At 51.0% G+C, this 21,860-nt stretch overlaps 1 protein-coding gene across 2 annotated transcripts in view; it reads right to left on the bottom strand.

Annotated features, from left to right (window-relative positions):
* CPNE2 (copine 2) overlaps nucleotides 1–20,923 on the bottom strand; it is a 39,055-nt gene extending 18,132 nt beyond the window's left edge. For both annotated transcript variants that reach the window (XM_066327604.1, XM_066327605.1), the window contains exons 1-6: nucleotides 20,768–20,923; nucleotides 15,028–15,224; nucleotides 9,541–9,720; nucleotides 6,452–6,526; nucleotides 3,680–3,751; nucleotides 83–166 (exon numbers count right to left, since the gene is read on the bottom strand). In XM_066327604.1, coding sequence (XP_066183701.1) covers nucleotides 83–166; nucleotides 3,680–3,751; nucleotides 6,452–6,526; nucleotides 9,541–9,720; nucleotides 15,028–15,195 — 579 coding nt within the window. In that variant the 5' untranslated portion in view covers nucleotides 15,196–15,224; nucleotides 20,768–20,923. The remainder of the gene's footprint in view (nucleotides 1–82; nucleotides 167–3,679; nucleotides 3,752–6,451; nucleotides 6,527–9,540; nucleotides 9,721–15,027; nucleotides 15,225–20,767) is intronic.
* Between the last annotated feature and the right edge of the window lie 937 nt (nucleotides 20,924–21,860).

Genomic DNA, 21,860 nt, shown 5'->3' with positions numbered 1-21,860 from the left:
TAACACCATGAAGGGCAAGAGGAGCTGATGTGAGGTTAGAGGATGGGGCTGTCTCAGCAGCTCAGGTCGGAGTTTTGCTCACCTCTGTTCTGTGAACCAGCATCCACTTCCCATCATCACCTGGTTTATGAAACTCCAAGAAGGGGTCTGACTTCCCAAAAAGGTCCTGGAGGAGGAAGAACAGGATGGGTTACATGGTGCTCTGCAAGCAGCAGAGGTCCAAGGGATGTTCCTACGTCACTGCCAGCCCTGCAGACACTCTCCTGTCCTCATGGGGCCAGGTCAGGCACACTGGCAGACAGGCAGCACCCACAGGCAGTGTCCTGCCCATCTCCCTATCCTGGTTGTGTGAATCCCCTTGATTTACTCACCACATTTTGGCGAGGCAAAATGGGTGTGTTGGCATCCCAGAGTGTGCCTATACCCAACAGGCTCTCTGGACACAGATGCCACGGAAAACAACCCCAGCTGGGAGGCAGCTGCCTCTGGGCTTGGAAAAACATCCAAAGCCTCAAAGGCAAAACAGAATTATGAAGTGCCTGAGTGTCTTGGGGGAGAAGGGAAAAAAAAAATCCACCCTCCTACACACAGCAGTAGAGCATAAGCAGAGGAAATCTTTAAGGAGCAAGCTGCCCTGGTGTTGACAGAGATCATGTAACACCCTCTGAGATACGCAGCCCTGAGTCAGTGTGTGCTGCCTCTCCTGCCAGCGTCTCCTCAGATAATCCCCCGACAAAGGGCTGCTGCTTTCTGAGGAATGTGTACACATACACACACACCCCTGCTGGGAATCAGCACGGGGGCTGCTTCGGTACCCGCAGCCCGGGGAGGCGGCAGGCGCTGGTGGCACCGACAGGGAAACTCCAGCTTTTCTAGGCAGAACTTCATTCCCATTCAGAAAAAAACCAAGGAGTTCCTAACTAGAAAGCAAGTCCCAAATATTCCAGGCGATCTATCGAGAATTTAAGTTATTTCGGCTGGGTTTTCCTGCTAGAGGGAGGTGGGTGTCTGAATCCTTCAAAGAGCTGGAGGAACTTTTTATGGGTTTGAACAGGAACTTTTTGTGTTTCTGCATGATGTAGTGGGGATGCCAGGGGCTGTGCATGGAGAAGGAGGACACTCCAGGATCTCCAGTCCACAACCAGCCCAGGAGATGGCAGCTGGGAGGCACATGGGTTCTAGCAATGTCCCAGCAGAAAATCCATCAACATTTCTAGCTAAATCTTGTTCTTGAAGGCAGCCAGAAAAGTAAATCATTACAAAGTGTTTTGGCTGAGGAAACTACAACTTGCTTCAGTCGAAATTCTCCTGCAGAGAAGCAGACCATAAAGGCTCACAGGGATGCTCTCAGGTGAGATGAGCTATTTTCTTCCTACCATTTTTCACACATTTGTAGGACAGGAACACAAGCCATTCCTTCTGCAGCATTACGGCTACAGCACAGCTCTGATCCTGCTCACCCATCACCTGGACTTGGCACTTCCAGGCTTCACAGATGGATTAAAGAACCGATGGTGGGTACCCAACCCTGCCTGTGCTGGCTTAACCTCCAACTCAAGGCAGCTTCATCAGCACCAGCCCAGTGCAACGGGGAGCTTTGAAGGATGTCTGCTGCTATCCCACATGGATCAGCCTGGCCTGCAAGTCCAGTCAGCCTTGTTCTGTTCAAAGCAGGGTGGGAGATGCCTCCAAACCACAAGATTGTGGGCTGCTATTTTAAAACATCAAACCCACCACACATCTCACCCCTGCAAACCTGGCGGAAGATGGAAACTGAGCAACCAAAGCTGCTGAGCAGACCAGATCGATCTGCAAATTGGTCCAAGCATGGAAATGATCCAAGCTGGTTCTAACCCACCATGGAGAAGGAGGGTAGAGCTGGCACCTCCAGCAGATACAGCTCCCAAAATCAGCCTCCAGCAGCAGTCCTGGCTTGCAGAGCTTGCTGTCCCCCCAGCCATGCTGAAGCATCATTGCCCTCCTGCTCTCCCCACCACAGTGGTGGCAAGGACAGCTCTGGGCTTCACGTGGCTGGTCCCAGATGGAAATACCTCCTTTTCTGCAATGTATTTTATCTTTCAACAACTCTCCCAAGAACTGATCTGGTATAAGAGCCCCAGGCTGAATCTGCTGCTGACATGCTCCTGCTTTGCAGCTTCAACATTTAAATCAAGGTAGTGAGCTGCAGGGGGAGAGAAAGGGGAGGAGGCCCTGCCTGCAGCCTCAAAGACATGCCAGCCTCAGGGCAGCCATGGCAGAAGGAGCTGCCTGGGGCCGAGCACAGCTCCAGGCAGGGTTTGTGGCACAGCTGCCAGTAAGGGATGACAAGAGCTTCAGCTCGCTGTGTGCACTAAGATGATCCTATGACCCCACGAATAATATCCTGTGAGATCCAGTCCCTTCCTATAATGTCTGAGCCTGCAGCTGTGCTCCCCAGCTGCATGCTGTGTGGTACAGGATGCTGTAACGCCCCAGGCTGCCACCTTAGCCTTGGTTTTCTTTTGTTTATTCAAATTTTCACTGTCTTTCCTAAGCTTAAACAAGTTTTACTCAGCTCCCACAGCTGCATTTCAACCATAACCAAAAATAACTCAAAAACACTGTTTTCCACCCAATTTCCTTGTTCAAGGGCCATTTAAATTTGTGTGAAGTGACCTGGGCATCCTTTGTTCATGAGCAGGACTTGGAGCATTGCAACTCTGTCCTGCAGTATGGGAATTGGCAAAGAAACTTTGTCAGTTCTTGGTGACAGCAGGTGGTGACTGAGCACAATCTTCCTCCTGACACCTATATTTGAAATTGAGTTGTTTGTTATTTGTTACTTCTTAACTGGGGCATTTGGTTTCTTGTGCTAGGAAAGATAAGTAGAAGGGTGAGAAAACAGCCTTTTCCAACAGGTGGGAAAAAACACTTGGATAAACCAGTTACCCACCCAGTTTTAATAATGGGACTGGATGAACCCCATCTTCTGCCCTGACAAATCCCCTTCTGCCTGGCTGCCTGCTTTACCCCATTTTCAAAGAAACTGAGGGCCATCCTGCCAATAAAACAAGCTCTGGAAAGACTAGGAAGAAGGAAAAAATAATATTCCCATTGCTTAGCAACAGGACTGGTTCAAGAGGAATAGCTCTGGTTGCCTGGTAAATAAGGTCAGAAGATGCTGTTCAGAGAGGCTCACTGTTTCCTGTGCATCACATCCAAAGCACAGCTCATGTGTTACCTGCCACTGTGAGATCCACTCTTCCTTGGAGAAGACAGGCCCTACACTTGGATACAGAAGCAGATTTTTGCCCCATTTCCAGAGGGGATGCTCAGGAGCTCTCAGCACATCTGAGATATGGAGTCAAGGGTCAGCAAAACTTCCAGTTCTGTCAGGAGGCAATTTCAAACAGCTGCCACTGAAGCAGTAAATCTGCTGTCTCTGAGACATGCAGATACACAGATCCTGTGCCACACAGAACTCTTCCATCTCAAGACATGTGATGAAGAAAGAAACACTGTGACAACAGGGAAACTGAGGCACAGCTGTACCCAGCAGCCAGAGGATCTCACCCAGTGTCACTCTGAGGTTTTCTCCAGTGGGACAGCTTTCTCTCACTGCTACACCCAAAGCAGAGATTTCTTTCAACCCCAAGGGCAGGAGTTTAACATTGCATCCCCCAGACACAGCTCCACTCACCTTTTTATCCAGTTTTCTGCCAGCCATGCTCAGAGTAATCACCCTGTTATCTGAGAGCTCCTGGGCAGCTATCTGAAAGACAAGGGAAGGCTGAAGTCATTTTCAGCATAAAAAATTGAGCTTCTGGTAAAAAATTCAACCCTTTCTCAGGTGTTATGCTGGACTTGGTCTCACATGGCTTTTCTGCACCAGGGCTCATTCAGGACCTCCAAGGAGAAGTCTCCAAGGACTGATCTAAGAGGAAGGAGAAGCCACATAAATCCTTGCCAAGAAGATGTGCCACCTCATCTTTCATGTCCTGGGCTGGGTATGGCAAAAAAAGTCACCCCATCCCTTAAAGGGAAATGTAGGTGGAACCCAGGACTTGAGCCATGTCTCTACATCACCAACTCATAAGGCAGCCCCAAGGATGAAGAGTCCATGATTGCTCCTGAGGAGCTGCAGCAGGCAGGAGCACAGCCCAGACCACTTCAGTTTGAGAGACTTTATTCACATGTGCTCCAGAAGGGCTTTGGCTGCCAACCCCCAGTGGGCCAGTTTTGTCTGGAATATGGTTTTATCAGTCCCTTGGTATTTTAAAGGAATGTTTATAACAAAACCTCACATTTATTCACTTTTATTACAAACCATTTTCTGAATCACTCGTCTTTTTTTTTTCCTGCCCAAGCATCTGCTCCCCACCTCTCCTTCCTCAGATCTCTTGAGGTGGGCTGAGCTGCTCCCCAGCATACCCAGCTGCATCCTCCTTCTCCCAGGGCAGGAGCCAGCACCAGAACAGTCAGGAGCACAGCATGGACACCGTCCTTGTGCACAGTGCCCCAAGCTGGCTGTTTGCTGCCTCTCACAAGAGGCTGTCCTGCACTGAAGTTATGCAGTGTCATTACACCAAGGCTTTTAGAAAAGCTTGCAGAACTCCAGGGGACAATTTTCTACAGAACGAGCAATCAGAGAGTTATTGGCACTTAGGAGAGCTGGGGAGTTGGCAGAGATGAGGAAGCAGAGATGCAGCTTTTGCATCTGCCTGGGCAGCTGGGTGAGGGGATGAGCCACAGCTCCTGGACAACCTCCTGGCCTTCCCATGATGGACTCAACTCTTTGGTCCACAGAGGACCCCATTCACTGCATAGGAACCCCTTTTTTCCCCCCTGCTCCATACAGAAGATCCCTACTGCCATGCCATGGAATTACTTTTCCTCTCCCACCTAGTCCCTGGTGGGTGTAAGCAGTCACCAAAACCAGCAAGAGGAAGAGGAGCTGTGGGGAAGAGGATGAAATTTGCCCTTTCCTGAGTCCCACAAAAGCATGACCAGTTGGAATCCAGCACTTTAGGGCTCACTGTAGGCTAGGTAAAAGCCAGGCTGTGCAGACAAACCAGGAATGTCCTTGTGCCATCCTGCCACAGGTTGCTGGTGGCATCTTCTCTTGGCCAGCATGGACAATAACATCTCTACCACTGTGTCCAGCAGAGGTGTGCAGCAAGGTTTTAAAATTGACTTCTAAAAACACAGAGATTTGCTTTGGGATCTTCTCTCTTCCATACCTAGGGACCCCCACACAGTCCCATCTATTCAGCCAAAGTTCTTCTGCTGCATTCACCTGTGTGGCGTCTCAGTTAGGAAATGGATAGTTGGGCAAAATGGGAGGGAATGAGGAAAACGAAGCCAGGCTTTGACTCCAAACTCCCTGGAGCCTGCTCCTCCAGTGGTGTCCATAGCCTGTGCTCCAGCAGGGAAAGGTGCCCACCACACTCGACCCCGTTGTCATCACCTAGTCCAGGCCAGGACAAAAAAACCCAGATCAAGAAATTGTATCAGTTGCACAAAATGAAGATGTCTCTGCCCCTGGGATGTTTAATGACACATTAGTGACAGAACAGGACCTTCCTTTTTCTAAAGCACATAATCTTTGAACTTGACTGGAAACTTTTCCAGCTCTTCCCACTCAAGCATCAGATGGGATGTCAAGAGCCTTGGGAATGGCCCCACTTCTGAGCCTCACTGCGGCTTTTCCTCTCGCATTTAAAGACTAACTGCAGCAATTAGGAGAGACAAATATCTTCCCCTAAAGCAAACAGCAACGGAGATGCACCAGGTCCCAGGCTTTTAAACCTTTCCAGTGCTTTTAAACCTGACAGAAGTTTAACTCCTTGCTGGCCTTTCCTTCCACAACTTTGCAGCCCAGCTGCACATCTCACAAAACCCATAACACAGCAGAGACCCAGAAATGATGGGAGCTGTGGTAGAACAGAAACACACCTAAATTTAGTCTCTTCTTTTTGAAAAAGAACATTGCTAGAGATCCGCAGCAGGAAGGCCACTGCCCGAAGGGGTCTGCATCAGAATCAGTGGCTGTTGCTATGAGAGTTGTTGCCATGGCACATCCTCATCCTACAAACAAAATCACCCATCCCTGGAAAAGGAATGAGCCCTCTTACCTGTCACTGCACCAGAGAGGCCTGAGCAGGACCTTGTGCCAGACACCAAACAGCAGCAGCACAGATTTACTTTGTACTTCTCCAGACTCAGATCTTTTTTATTTCAGAGACTGAAGCAGAAGTTGAAGACTCACAGTGCTAAGCACCAAACACTGAGCAAGACTGTCCCTGTCCCAAATAAACTGTCCTCCAAACAGACCAAAGTGGCCAGGAAAACACCAGGTAAAGGGAAAAATATTCAAGAGATACACCCCAATCTCCTGGACCCCATGTGAGTGTCCTGCACTGCCCCCATCCACCTTTACACACCCAGCAGTCACACAAAGGAGCACACATACCGTTATCATCCCCTTCCCAGCTGGCTTGCCATTCCCCAGGAGGAGAGTCCGTGTTATTTTCTTGCTGGAGACAATCTAGAGAAGCCAAAGACAATAAAGCCATGATTGTACAAGTGATCAAAAGCAGACTCATAAGCAACTGATCATTGCTCATGTTGGTTAATTCAGATTAAGCGTTTGCAAGAATAGAAGAAAGGCACCAATATCCAGGGATGACTGTGAGAATGGGAATATCACCACTGACACCCCAGCCCTCAGGGTACAAATGCAGAGAAGTGATGGCACAGGAGGCTGAAGCATCACTGCCCACTGCACCCAGGGACCAGTGGAGGAGATCACTGGGTCCTCACACAGACAGAACTACTTCAATTTGTTCCCAGAAAATCACCACTCAATCTCTCAGACCCCATTTTACTTACTTCTACCATAACCTCTGCCAGCAACTTGCTTGCAGGACATGTTTCCATGGGTGGATCCTGATTGCAAACTGGATGCTCTGCCCCAACATCATTCTGTACCCGCTGCACAGGGTCAGCACCCCAAAGGCATGTTCTCCCCTTCACTTCTGGTTTGTAACATGATAGATAGAATAAACTGGGGGATGAATTAAGCTCTTGAAATTTGACCCAGCTCAGTGAGTTTCAGTCTCCTTCAGATCTGGAGAACCTGTAATTTTTCCTTATGAGGTGCAGATGCCCACACAGAGATCCAGCAACCTGCTGGAACTACCTGCGTCCTGATCCCAAATCTAGTGGGTCCTCTTTGAGACTAGATGAGCTTTAAAGGTCCTTTCAACCCAAACCATTCTGTGATCCTATGGCTCTTGCAATTTCAAAGCAAAACCCATTTTCATTAGTGGGGAGCCAGCCAAGTCCCAGTGTTTTTGATGCACGTTTTGGAATCATCAGCCAGTGTAACCAGATCCCTGTGCCACACTGGGTACAGGCAGGACAAACCTCCTCTCAACCCTGGGCAGTGAAATCATGGACACCCTCCAGCCTGGAGTCTGATCCCTGCTACATTTCCTTTGGCCACAGAGGTCATTACAGGCCTGAGAATGATCCAGCTGTCCTTCTAAATCCTGCTACAGACCTCATTAACTGCACTAAGCAATCTGGCTAATCTGACAGAGCTCTGATACAAACTCAGATTTGAAAAGTCAGATTCTCACTGCCCAGTTGTTGCTGCCCACAGCTGCTCTCTGCTTCTGAGGGCTTATGGAAACTTATCTCACCAGGCAAATTCCAGCCACTAGGAGACCCACAGCAGGGTGGCTGAACCCACAAGCCCACATCCGCTTTGCTTTGCCCCTCTCCTCATCCTTGCACAAGTGTCACCCCTCCAGTCCACCTCTGCTCCATGACTGGGCAGTGCTGCCAGCCCGTGCTGGCCACAGGGAGAGGAGACAAACAGGATTTCAGAGCGAAAAGGGAAATTAAAAGATTCCTCCATTCCAAGCTGGTGTCTCATTCTAGACTAAATGTCACCAAGAAGTTGAACATGGGAACTGCTGCAAAAACTGGGCACAGGTCAAGTTCTCTTTTGCAGAGTGAAAATACTGGTGTAAGTTTACAGAGTTCCAAGCTCTCTTCTTCCTGACAGACCAAGTCCACCAGCTGTGCCCAAAGACATAGCAGACAGTGCTGCCACTGTGGAAAACCATCAGCTGTTCTGAGAGCACCCTGGATGTGAGACCTGCCAACAGCTGCCCAGCCCCAGCACTGCCACAGCCCAGGAGGGTCTGTCCAGGCTCATCTCTGACATAATCACCTTCCCAAGCACCAGAAGGGCTGAGATCATCTGGGAGACCCAACAAGCAGGAGGAGATGGTTCAGACCTTTCCACCCTCCTCCCCACTGCATATGGATAACGTTTTTCTCCACCATGAGCCTGCAGAGCCCTGAACTGCTGCAGAATCACATTCAGGAACAGCAAGGTTTCAGCTGTGTCCTTATGTCCATGAAATCTCTGCTTCCTCCAAGACCATGACCTTCACAAGGAGCCCTCGCTGAGCTGCCCCACACTGGAGCTGGATGTGTTTCAGCAACAGCAGAACAGCAAAGGATGGGTTTGGGCTGAACCACTGAACACAGGCCAGAGCTGTTGCCTGCACTGTCTCTTAACTTCTGCGGGAGCAGAATTAGGTCATCACAGAGCACTTCCACAATTCCAGCCATTAAGCCTCAAGCTCTGTAAATGTCAGTGCTCTTCTAACACATCAAGCTCTCGAGCTGGCACTGGTAAAGTCCCTGATGCTGCCTGTCACATGCAGTGCCATGCTGCAGTCTGTGTAACAAAGCAATTGTGTTCTCGAGCCTCCTTGAGCACCCTGGGCTGGCTCCCCATGCTGACCCACCTAGTGCAGTACCTCCTCCTTCCTCCCCATGCCCAGCACTGAGCACAACAGAAGCAGTTTCTCTGCATTTGTGCCAGGTACCACAGCAGCCTTCAGCTGCCGGATGCTGCAAACGATGGAAAAATTCCCCTCATTCCCTGCTTCTGAGCCAGAGGACAAAGACATTTGGAGAACGTAGCTGCCAGCTTCTAACAGGGTCTGGGCTCATGAATGAAAAGACCTTCCAAAAACTTATAAATTGCATTGTGTCCCAAAAGCTTTTTCACAGAAGAGCAGAAGATACATTCCAGCACCAACATGCTCAAGCAGGAGGCATGTTTCGCTACACAGCAGCAATGGACAAAACTTTTAGAAAGAGAAAATCCAAACTGAGAAAGAAAGGCAGACTGCATGCATCCTAACTTTAATCTGGAAGTTTCCCAAGCCCAAACTGGCCATCAGGGCCCTTACTAAAACACATGGTGAAGATAGAGCCAGAAGCTTCCAGCTGATGTCTCTTTGCCAGCACCAGCAGAAACCCACACCACGACCAGCTTAGACTTGAGCGAGTGGACAACAGCCCTAAAGTGGAACTGTTCAGCCTCAACAGCTGAAGTGTGACAAGCAAATTAAATTTGTCTTTCCAGGAAGGAGCCAGAAAACTGCACGAGGAAAGAAGAGCAGCTGTAATCTCCCCACATCCCTGTGTCTGAGGTGTTCTGGGGTCCCTTTGCTGCAGGGCCCTCAGACTCACCGTGCCCAGAGTGCAGGAGAACTCCCCCAGGAAGTCGTGCTCATACAGCTGAGTGCTCGACTTATCCTGGTCAAACAGGGCAAACTTGAGCTTCTGCACTTCCTCAAAGTGGTAGTCAACAATGAACTTCTTGGCAAAAGCTGGGTTGAGGTTGTTCACTGCTGTCTCTGTCCTGTCCAGCTGCAAAGAAAAAGAGGCATTTAGGCAAGTGCATCTTACAGCTTTGTCACTGAAACTGAATTCAGCCAAGAGCCCCCCAGAAACGCCATGGTGACCATCACAACGAGCACATCAGGCCCTCAGCAGAGCTGTCCCTAAACACAGGCTGTGACACCCAGGTGCACAAGCTGGGATCCATCTGAACACACAATGGTATATCACACAGAGCTGCCATCCATGGATGGGGTACCTGAGGCTGGACAACCCACCCCATCCAACAGCCAGGATGGAAGTGCCCACCCAGCCAAGGCTCAGCATGGACCTGAGGATCACTAAAGCCAGAACTGCTTTGTTTGCTTCTAAGCCCTGTTCTCCCAGGAGCTGAGGCTCTCACACACCTCTGATCCTCAACCAGTAGTGGTGCCAAACTCGTTTCTTCCAGGCTGTGAAGCCAGGAACAAGGACAAGCAAAACAAGAAGTGTCATGAGCCAGAACACAAGTTTCTAGCATTTCCCTCTAGAACTCAAACCAAAACATCCACATGGTTTCTTCTTTATTTGCCTTCCATAGATAAAAATATAACAAAACATCACACAGTCTCTTTTTCATAGATTTCATCAAGCATTAGTAGCAATAAGAGGCTGGAAAGGCCCAGAGACAAAATTTCAATAGACTGTCACCCTGAGCTACTGCAAGCAGGCTGGGAGCAATGATGTCCCTGATGATTTGGAAGGGCAGGCACACAGAGGATGATGGAAACTGGAAGGCACGTGAGGAATCCACTGTCAGAGGGGAAGCACCACAGCTCTCTGCAGCATCCTACAGCCAAGAGCAGGGGTAGGAGCGGAGGAAACTTGGCAGGCAGCTGGTGGAAGTGTGGGTTTACAACACTGCATGGCACAGGTGGTCAGAAAGCTTTATGTGAGCCAAAAAAAAATAAATCCTGAGGGCAGTCACGATGGAGATCCCAAAATGCTGCCCTCCAGTAATGGAACTCTGGTCCTAGACCCCATAACACACTGCAGGAAGGGTGGTAGCACCAGCAGGGATCCTGTCATGAGCTTGCACAAAGACAAACCCCCACGATTTTGGCCAAAGTGTTAGAAACTGGGAAAGCTGGGAAACTGAGGCTGAGAAAAGCTGGTGTATTTGCTTCTGGAAGTTAATGGGCAAGGACAGTCTGAACTCTAATGTCAGGACCCATATTCCCCCCCAGATACACTGAAAGGCAGGAGACAAGGGCAAGTTTAAAGCCCAACATGCAAAATACCCTTATGAAGCTGAAAGGGGCAGGAAGGGCACGGGCAGCAGAACCTGAGACCTGAACAAGAAACACCCACAGAGCCTTATCTTCTCCCCACAGCTGGACAGGGGAGAAATCCTCCAGCCTGCAAAGCAAGCAGGAGCTTTGTCAGAAGAGCAGCAGTTGGTATCTTGTTGATATCACTGTTTAGCTAGGAGAAGATAAGGCTCTGGGGAGACCTCAGAGCACTTTCCAGCATGTAAAGGGGTCCAAGAGAGCTGGAGAGGGACTTTGGACAAAGGTCTGGAGTGACAGGACAAGGGGGAATGGCTTCAAACTGACAAAGGGCAGGGTTAGATTAGATGTTCCAAAGAAATTCTTGCCTGTAAGGCTGGTGAGTCACTGGCACAGGTTGTCCAGAGAAACGGTGGTTGCCTCATCCCTGGAAGTGTTCAAGGCCAGGTTAGATGTGGTTCTGAGCAAACTGGGATAGTGAAAGGTGCTATGACAGCACTGGCATTTTGCCACATCACCCCGTTATCCCAGGACATGGTAACATGGATATTAAAAGAGAAGAAAACACAGGCACTGTCCAGTGTGATTTTATCAAAAGCTGCTGCCCTTGGTGCCTGGAAAAAACATCCTATCTCCCTGTGGGACAGCACAAAGCCTCTGGCCATGCTGTGGCCCTGGCTGCCATTCCACCTTGTCTTGCAGCCAGGACACCCAGTTCTGGGCAAGGCTGAGCTGCCTGTGCATCCCAGATCCAGGGCAAGACCTCTCTGGAAAGCAGCTGGCATTCCTGGGCAGCACCAGGCTGTGGGACGGTGGGATATCGGCCAGAGCTGCTGAGCCAGGAATAAGCAGAGCAGAAAAAAGCCTCCGGAAAAAAAAAAAAAAAAAAAAAAAAAAAGCAAACACATACCTTAGTCCCAAAGAAACTCATTCAGCACAGAAGGCAGATTTTGGAGGGGCTCAGTGGAAATGTGGTGAGTTTGCTATATATACACCCAACGATCGCAGGGTTTTTTTGAAATTGCTCGCTTAGTCTGTCTTAATTGCCAAGAAACGACTAAAGTAAATGCTGTGTTCCCAGAATAGCCACCTGCTGCACCCCGGGGAACCAAACCCATCAACACCAGTGGGCTGTGAGCTGGCCAGGGCCACACAGCTTCCCACAGATCCTCCCCTCTGTGCTGCCCTCCCCTACCAAAGGAGCCAAGCATCTGCTCAGGGGTGTGTTGGACCAGCAGCAGAGGGCATCCACACCTCTGCTTTATTTCAGCAGCACAGCTCACACAGATCTCCCTTCAGGCCTAGGAAATGAGATTGCATAGGCAGCAGAGATGGATTTTAGGTTCTTCCACATTCTTTGAACAACTGGGAAGCCAGGGACCAAAGGAAACCAGTCCGTTCACACTCAGATCCCAGTCTGAAGGAGATAACTTGAGGTCCCATCTCCAGCTCTGCTCTGGAAGAGGTGGCTGAAGGGAGGGTATGAAAACCCCAGCCAGCTTGAGGTAACCTCGGGAGCGATGGGGCTTTCTTCAACACCCAGATTCCAACAGTTTAATCTCCTGCCTAGTGCCAGTGTGAAGCACAGCAATACCCCAGGTCCCAGCTGGCTGCTGCACAAGGTTAGATCTTTGGTTTGGTGAGCACAAATCACCTTGCTGGTGACCACCACTTACGATGGTTCACACACCATCCCTCACCTGCTCCTGCCATCCCCTTCACCCCTTACAGATCTGCAGTGCCTGGAAAGAACAGAGGTGCCTTTGCCACCAAAAAGCAGAAAAGCACAAGGGTTTTGAAGAGCAGCCAGACTAATTAAAGAAGTCTGTCTGTATAAGAGCCTCAAAGGGACACAAAGACAATTAGAGGGATGGAGTGTGTCTCCTGTGAGAAAAGGCTGAGAGGCTTGGGATTGTTCAGAACACTCAGGGGAGACCTTAGAACTCCTGAAAGGGCCAAAAGAGAGCTGGAGAGGGACTTCAGACAATGGCATGGAGTGATAGGGCAAGGGGGAATGGCTTCAAACTGACAGAAGGCAGGATTAGATTGGCTATTTGGAAGAAATTGTTCCCTGTGAGAGTGATGAGTCCCTGGAACAGGTTGCCCAGAGAAACTGTGTCTGCCTCTGGAAGTGCTCAAGGCCAGGCTGGATGCGACTTCAAGCAAGGGCCATGGCAGGGAGGTGGGAATGAGGTGATCCTTAAGGTCCCTTCCAACAGGAACCATTCCATGATTCTACAGTTCTGCAAATCAAGAACAAAACCAGGAAATCATCTCCAGCAACAGTCCTTGTGTCCAGTGAATGCAGAAGAGTCTTCCAGAATTCAGTGGGAGGTTGGCTGGAGACCTTCAAGGACCCCCAGCATGTGGAGGTGCTTCATGCTCCAACACAGGGAGATGCTGTCTCAAGTGTCAAGGGAAGTTCATGCTGAAGGTGCAGGACTGCCTGGATGACTCAGTGACACACAGGCAGCTGCAGGGCTGAGTCATGTGTCCCTTGTCCCTGTTCCTGGTGCCACAGTTCAGCTCTTTCATGGCTTCTGTGAGATGACATCACCGGGCAGAACATTTAAACATCACCCATCTTCACTTCCCAGCCTGTGGTTTATTGTCCCTCCCTCCCCCACCCCTCCAAGGCTGATTCACAAAGATTTTTAATTCCTATTAAGCTCAGTGAGACAAAATAATTGTATTTGGGAACAAATGTTACAGCTAGAAAGAACAGTGAGCAGAAATCTTCCTGCTGGCATCAGCTGGTGCCACAGCCCCCCTGCCCAGCTCAGAACTGGCACCAGGGCTGGTGCCAAAGGAGGAGACCCAGCACCACAACCAGGTCCAAGGCCTGGGACATGTCCCTAATCCAGTGTGGAGGACAAAGGGGCAGTGAGGTGGGATGGGTTCACACCAATGAGCTCATTCTGTCCCCATCCATCCCCTACACTTCAGGTGTGTTATTAAGGCCACCACTTCCAGACAGGACAGGTTGCACTTAGGGCAAGGGGCACATCTGTGTGGCCAAAATCCACTCAGAACAAGGGGGCAGCCCTGAACCACGTGGCATCAGTTGCCAAGAGTCCACCAAACATCCCATCCGGTGAGGTTCTCAGGGGCAATTCCACCTCTCCTGACCCAGCACACCCAGCCACGAGCCAAACCCACAGAGCAGCCCTGAGAGGTGTGAGTGCTGGGGGATCTCCATGCCAGCAGTGTCCCCGAGGTGCCACTGAGCACAGCCAGCTCAGAGGCACAGGCACACCACACCCTGTGCCACCCCATTCCACCTCTGCTGACACCACGGAGCAAGCAGCCACTGAAGGCTCACGTCCAGTGCCTACTGTGCCAATTAAAAAGGAGCTAAAAATAGCAGAAGACAAAAAAAAAAAAAACTTAAAACCAACCAACCTAAAAGCACCACACACTTGTATTGCAAAGAAAGCTTCAGGATCAAAACTGCTGGACTGAGACATTACTGACAGGAAGGAAAATTCCTGAAAAGCACAATTAGGTCAGAGATGACACCTGTCAAGGCTGGAAAGCTCATTAGTCTCATCCAGGCTGTTGAAAAAAGTTAATTGCAGACTGTGGCAAAGTGAGGGCTTCCCCTACACTCTCCCTGCTGAACATGAGACCAGCTGCTGGACACCTGAGGTGGTGCTGGTGATTCACCAGCTCCTTGGCCAAGTACCTGAATGACATTGCCTAATTTCCCAGGAACTGGGAAAAATTTTGTTTGGTTTACATTATTTAAATCCCTTAATGCTAATTTTCTGCTGCACTCAATGCAGGTGCCTGTATCCATCACATATCCATACTCTGCCTACCCTGCTCCTCCCAGACCAGCCAGGGATAAAATGGGATCTGCAGTTAAAGCCAATGCCCAGCACAAAGCAGAGAGCACTGATGGGGGAAGGACCACTTGTGACATAAAATTCACACACTGGTGCCACACACAGCCTCAGGAGCACCAGAAAAGCTTCCACCTCTGCTCAGGGAGTAACAAGCACAGAGAGAGGGACACCAGCACGAACAAACCACCGCAGGAGTAAACCCACACGACATCAGGACTTACCTCCACCCACTTCCCGTTGACTTCCATGAAGAGGACGCAGAAAGGGTCAGATTTGGAGGTGACATCCCTGTCCAGGAGGTTCTGGCCACAGATGGACAGCTCCACTTTGCAGACACAGTACTGGGAGCCGACGGGCGCCGGCGGCGACGGAGTCACGGTGTACGCCATGGGCTCCGCTGGCAGCAGCTCCAGGCAGTCTGGGGGACAGCACAGGGACACACCTCAGGGCTGGGGGGCAGCAAACATTCCCTGTGCCCTGCTGAGCTGGGCACAGACCGTGTGGCCACAGGCTCTCTGAGTTACACACATGATCTAAGCCATGAGGCTTTCCTGCCTCCATCTCCCGGATGTCCTGAGTGGAAGTCCAGCAGAGCACCCATGACCTGCTGTGAGTTTGCTCCATAAATAACTGATTTGCAAGGAAAGGCAACATCTTACTCCCTCAAGGGACAGGGAATTCCCCAACCTCCTCCAGCCTGCTGGGCTTTTGTTTGTAATGAGAAGCCAAATTTCCACACCATCTTTCCGTACAGACCTAGCTGCTGTCTGGCTGCCCCCAGACCACTGACCTAAGTTATGAGGGGCAAACCTGAGCTCTGCCCTGCAAATCATCACAGGGAAAGGGGTGAGACTGTGAGGATGAGTGTGATGCAGGGCAGCTCCAGCCCTCGATCAGCCCCATCTCCACTCAGCTCCCAAGGCCAGCAGAGAACAGTGGCTCTGGCAGCAGTTAAAAAGTAGAAATAGTTGTTTCAGAGAAGTGAAGGTAAATGTGACAAGCACTGCATGACCTGCAGCACGATTTACAGGGCCCTGACTAAAAATCCATTTAAAATCTTATCAGAAGTCTGCTACTAAAGCCATTTTGCAGAGATAAATGTGGTTTATACCATTATTACTGCAAAACTCCATTGCACAGGACAGTCTTGACTTCTGATATACATTTTACTTGTCATGAACCACCAATGGCTTCAATGGAGAAGAAAGGGGGGAAAAAAGAGAAAAAAAAAAACATTTTCAGATTAATTTATACTAACAAACCTTTGTGGCTATGGTTGCTAGTCGATAGTGAGCTCTCCTCAGCAGCTGCTTCAATATTTTCTGTCTTCTTTTTTAAGAGTGGCTACTGGCTCATCTACTTTATCTGAAACCCCCAAACACTGCCTTCCTCCACCTTGATAAACCATCTGCTTCTGTTTGGCAATGAAACCCCAATTAATATTATCTATTTGTTTTGCCTGGGTATGAGTATTTACAAGGCCTTGTGCTGCCAGGAGCTGGGCTGCTGCCCTTTTCCCTTGCAGTTCAGCTTCCAAGCTGGAATGGGGATGGAGGGCAGGGATACAGGATCCCAGCTGTAGGGCTGTAGAAGGAGGACCTCTGGGCTCACCATCAGCTGTCCTGAGTGCTCAGCCATGCTGCAATGAATTCTGAGCAGAAAACAGCTCCAGCTCCTAAGGCTTAGAGCCCTCCTCTCCTGCCTACCAAGATCTCTGCTTGGCACTAAGTCACCAGAAACAAGCTGGTTTTAACCCTCACCAGTAAACACAAGCTCTTCAGCCCAGACTGCTGCTCAGGGAAAGAGTGGTACAACCATCCCAGCTCCATAAGAATTCTTCTCCAGAAGAAGGACAGCCCCATCCCTGGCCACAGACACTTGGGTACATCACCAAAACAGCACCCATGTCCCTTCCCCAAGGGTGGCTGCCCTTGCCTAGACCAAGCCTGCCTCGTGCCATCACTCCCTGTGCACAGCAGCACAATGCCAGAACAGTGGCACACATGGGCAATCTTCCACAGTCTACTGCAGCTTCAAGGAGAAACACACGGAGAAGTAAAAGTCCTCATGGTTCCTCCACCGTGGCTGGGGGACCAGCTCCAAGGTGCTTACCCCTGCCCCTGCTCCACCCAAGCCCATGTTGCCAGCTGCAGCTAAAGTGAAGAGTTGAATCTTCACAAATTTACTTAATTATTTTTCTTTAATGCACAGATCATGTAATCAATGTCTTAAAATAGCCAAGCCTGTTCTATTTATGCTGCTGTCTGTCTGCTACACCCTCTGAAAAGCAAACATGGGGCAGCTGTGCTGCCATGGCCCTGGTCCTGCCAGAGCAGGGAGATCTGGGCTGGGTTTTTCCATCTCCCCTTCCCCCAGATCTCAGTGCCGTTTCATAAAAAGCAGAGGCAGCAAGTGACTCAGTGGAAAAACCTTTTTTCCCAGGGCTGACAGACACCAAAACATCCTCTTGGTGCACAGCACACTGCCCATGCTCCAGCCCCTGATCTCAGCCTGTCCAGCTCCCCAGAGTGTGCACGGTCAGGACAGGCCCTGGGATGGGGAGATGGCAGCACCAGCAAACACTGGAATGCCACCTCTCCTGCCACTGCACTGGCATGAATCCAGCACCGTCCTCCTGCTACACCAGCGTGGATACAGCACCTTCCATAGGGCCAGGTGTGGGTTCAGCCCCTGCTGCCTCAGCCCCAGCCATAGGTCCCCCCAGCTCAGAGGCTTCACATCTGGGGCACCAGCAGTGAGCCAGCACCATTCCAACACCCCCAAAAAGCTTTAAATTCAGGGGGTATTTGAGCTGGCACTGAAAGAGCCGGTGTGCCATCACCTGTATTCCAGTCTCTCCTCCCATTTTTGTTCTCCTCTCCCCACATTTGCTGCCCTGAACAAAGTCCTGTGACTTGCCCAGCATCTGCAGCCAAATATTCTCCTGATGTTCAATCCCAGCTGCCGGCTCCGTGCCGAGCAGACACGTGGTCTCCCAAGGAAACACGGCCAGGTTACCAATGAGGGGTCTCAGGGACAAGCCTGAAGGTTTCACTGCCCCACGGTCCTGTCTGCTATCAAGAGGCGTCACAAGAGCAGGACCAGAATGCAGAGACATGGTTACCAATCCTTTTTGGGCTTCAGCTTCCAGGACCTTCTGAACTGAACATCTTTGTACTTACAACTTTCAAGAACTTTTTCCTCCATGGCTTGGTCACTTCCAAGCTGCTCCATGCCCATATCATCCCACAGAGAAAGGTTTTTCTGGCTGGGGGCACACACAAGCCCTGGGGCTGCCCTGAACATCTAAGAACATCTAGCAGTTCCAGAGCAGACTCTCAACCCATGGCACCCCAATCTCCACAGCAGATCCCCAAATCACTTTTACAAAGTGTAAAAGGGTTAGCAGACAAACCTGGGAGCTTCACTTCCTCTCTTATCTGAAATGGAAAGAGGGGAAGGAGATACCTGTTTTGCAAACTAACTCGTAACTTCCCTCTGCAGAAGAACAGCCCCATGTTCAGGCTATGCTAAAGCTCTGTTTTAAGCATTAACCAGAAAAAACAGAGGGGAAAAAATAAAGCTGTGCTTTAGGTGAAATATTTTGGGGGGGGAGGGGGGTGGGAGGGTGTTTCAATCTTAACAGTGCCCTAAATTCAGTGATCTCCTCTCATTAAAGAAATTATTTCTTTTCATAGCCAATACCAGGCATATTTGAAGCAGACACAGAAGTATCCACACCCAGCAGTGATCCCATGCAAAATCCTGCTGTGTCCATCTCAGGGAACAGGAAATCCCTCTTTGGGATGACCCACGATTTCTGTAACAGCCCACAAAAGTCACCTGCGACTGTTTCCCCCCTAAGGCAGTCCCACTACAGCCTACTGTAATTATGGGAGCAAAATTCCTTTCAGGAGGGTGAAAATGAGAGAGGAGTTTCCAACAGGTGAATTTGGGTTGTTATAAATCACATCTCTGAGCTCACAGGCAGCGGAGACAGAGGGAGAACAGCAGCACCCGAGGGAGGATTAAGGGCAGGTGAGAACAAGTTGTCAGAAGACTGAAGCAGGAGAGGAGTGTGAGGATACAGAAATTAGTTGCCCAGAGCAGCAGAAAAGCTGAAACACAGGACACATGGAGCTGGAGACACCAGGAAAAGCCGGGATGCACTGCAATGGACACCTGAGGCAGCTCTTCACACCACCACAACTCACAGTGGTCACTTTCCTCTCTCCTGCTGACAGAGTCATCTCCAGAATTCTTTCCCAAAGCAAACACGTTTGGCTCCCAGTCCCACCTAGGCAGCTCAGAGCATTCACAGCTTGCACCTGCTCCTTTTAGCAGCCTCGGTACCTTCTGCACACAGGTGCAATTAGTCATGTACACAGCACCTTGCTGCTGGTCCCCCAGCAAATGTCTCTGCCACAGCTGAGCCGGCTGGGAGACACAAAAGGGACTCTTGGTACATCCCTGTAGAGGTTCCTTGGGTACCTGCTACTGTCAGAGGTCAGGTTCTCTCCCACTGGGCAGGGAAAGGCTGAAAACTGCCTCCGAGCATCTCAGCATGGGCAGCACGGCTGGGACTGAGCTCAAATGCTTCCACATTCACAGAGACCTGGGGCAGATCCAGCAGAGAGAGATGCCCAGGCAGGGTCTTGTTTCCAGCCTGGTGCACAGGTCCCTCAGTCCTGCCTGCTGGAAACCAAGGGGACTGTACTGAGATGCTTTGGCACCTGATACAAAAGGACCAAGCGTTTCAGGACAGCCTAAAAAAGTGGTATCTCTAATGAACCCTTCCTGATGGAAACTGTCCCTAATGGGCTACAATAGACAATGCTGCTCCTGCTGACAGCTGCACTTCTCACACCTGCACTGCAAAATTCCCTCTCAAGGGCTGGTGGCCACTGATGTGACAGTGCCTGCTTCTCCATTCCACACTTGAGCCATCCCCACCCACAGTGCCAGCTCTTCTCAGACTGCTGCTGTCCCTAGAAATGCTCTCACCCACCAGGTCTCTGCAGGTTTGGTGCCAGTGAGGGCAGTGCCCACCTTGCTGAAACCCCAGGTGACTGCACTAACCAGCACATGGGCAGCACCCAGCAAAGCTTCTTCAGGGGGTCACGATCAGAGGAGCCCTGAGAAGTCACCTGAGGTAACCTGGAAGTCACAAATTGCAAGAAAACTCCAAGGCAAACCCTGTGGCACCAGAGCTGGACACCCCCAAAGTGGCTCATCTCCTTTTGAAAACATCATCAGCTGAAAAGCAACTCCAAAGCCCTTTCCCATGCCCAGTACAGAGCTGAGACAGCCACTGCTGATGTCAAGCACAGATCCAGCTCCAGCAGCCTCTCTGCCATCCCCACACGTGGCACAGCAGCTGCTGGACTCCGGGAGGCAGTGGCACTAGTGAAGAGCCTGGCTCACACTGAAGGATCGCAGGGTGGCAGTGACTCCACACAGCCACCTCCCGCCCTGCATCCCTGCTCCCTGCACCACCTCACAGCCCTGACCATGACCCCAAGGGGCCTCCTGTGACCACCAAACCTGCCACCCTGGCTGCTTCCTCCATCTGCACAGGAACTGGAAGGCGCCGGGGCAGCTCTGTGCCGAGCAGACACCCTGCAGCTGAGGGGAGCTGCCAGAGGGACCGGGAAAGGTAAAAGCGCCTGTGCCAGCATCCCTCTGCTACAGCCACTGCCTGGCCACTGCTCCAGCACCACAGAACGGACCCAGCTCCTCACAGAGGGGCTCTCACCCAACAGAGACACCAAAACTGTACATCTCAGCAAGCCAGGGATGTGAGAGGACAACCAAACACCTTTATGTGCTTCTGGCACGGAGGCAGCTTCGGGCAGCGCCTGCCCTGGCACTGCGGACCAAAGAGCAAATTTGTTCTCCAACCCTCTACAGATGAAGTCTGACAATGTTCCCCCAAGTCTCCAAGCATCTAAACCCACTTACCGACGAGAAATCACGGGCCCCAAGAGCAGGAGAAAAAACTGCGAAAGAGAGGAGGGCCCCGAGCGCTGAAGGTGTTTCCGCAATCCTCAGCCGCCGTCGCGGAGCCCGGGGCTCCCGGCCGGCAAACGAAAGCAAAACCCGCTCCTCCACACCCCGCGGTGACGTGGGGACAGCTGCTGGTGACACGGGCCGGGAGGAGCTGCAGGGGCCGGGTGGCTTCTTGGGAGTGTGCTCGGAAAAGTCACAAAGTGGGAAACAACAAGAACAACAACCACCAAAAAAAAAAAAAAAAAAAAAAAAAAAAAAAAAAAAAAAAAAAGAAGCAAAACACCAGAGAAAAAAGTCCCTCCTGAAAACCGCCGAGGGAACAGAAGGGCTCTGACGGCTGCACCAGGGGTGCGTGTGCCCACCTCGGTGCCCTCTCTGCTCCCAGACCCACGTGTGCCGTCCAGACGCTGCCCGGACAGGACAAAGGTAAATGAGGGTGAATAAGGGTAAATGAGGGTAAATACGGAGCGGGGCGAGGCGGGGCGCAGCCCGTGCTCAGGACACGCAGCGATGGCCCAGCTCACGGCCAGACCCATTCCCGGCTCCAGTGGCACGCACGTCTTTGGCTCAGATACGCCGAGAAGGGTTGCACATTTTCGCTTGACTACGAGTTTCCTCTGGGGCTCAATTTAGGGAAATCTGTGATTCAGGGCAGAAAACATCGTGATGTCACTGTGAATCGTGGCGCTCACATCAAACCCTGCACACGGCCGCCCTACCAGGCGGACACGAGGGGAAGGTTCGTGTGCCGGCTCTGCACCCACTGCGTTGTCGGGCAGAAATCCACGCTGCTCGTTCCACGGGTGAGTGGGAGGCTCAGTCCTGCCGGAGCAGCCACAGGCAGCACCCGTGGGAGCCTCTGTGCGAAAAGAGGGAAACGCCAAACACGAATCTCCTGCCTCTCCAGGGCAGCGATGCTCTTGTCAGACACCTGCTCCGGGTGGGACAAACACGCAAACCAGGAGATGCAGGAAGGGAGGATAAGGCACTCTCAGGATTTGGGGCATATTTTAACTTCCACTATTAAAAATTCCCTGCCCCATCC

The sequence above is a fragment of the Sylvia atricapilla genome, chromosome 12, assembly GCF_009819655.1.
Source record: "Sylvia atricapilla isolate bSylAtr1 chromosome 12, bSylAtr1.pri, whole genome shotgun sequence".
Lineage (NCBI taxonomy): Eukaryota > Metazoa > Chordata > Aves > Passeriformes > Sylviidae > Sylvia > Sylvia atricapilla.
The sequence above is the reverse complement of the archived record's forward strand: the minus strand, read 5'-3'. Positions and strand labels throughout refer to the sequence as shown.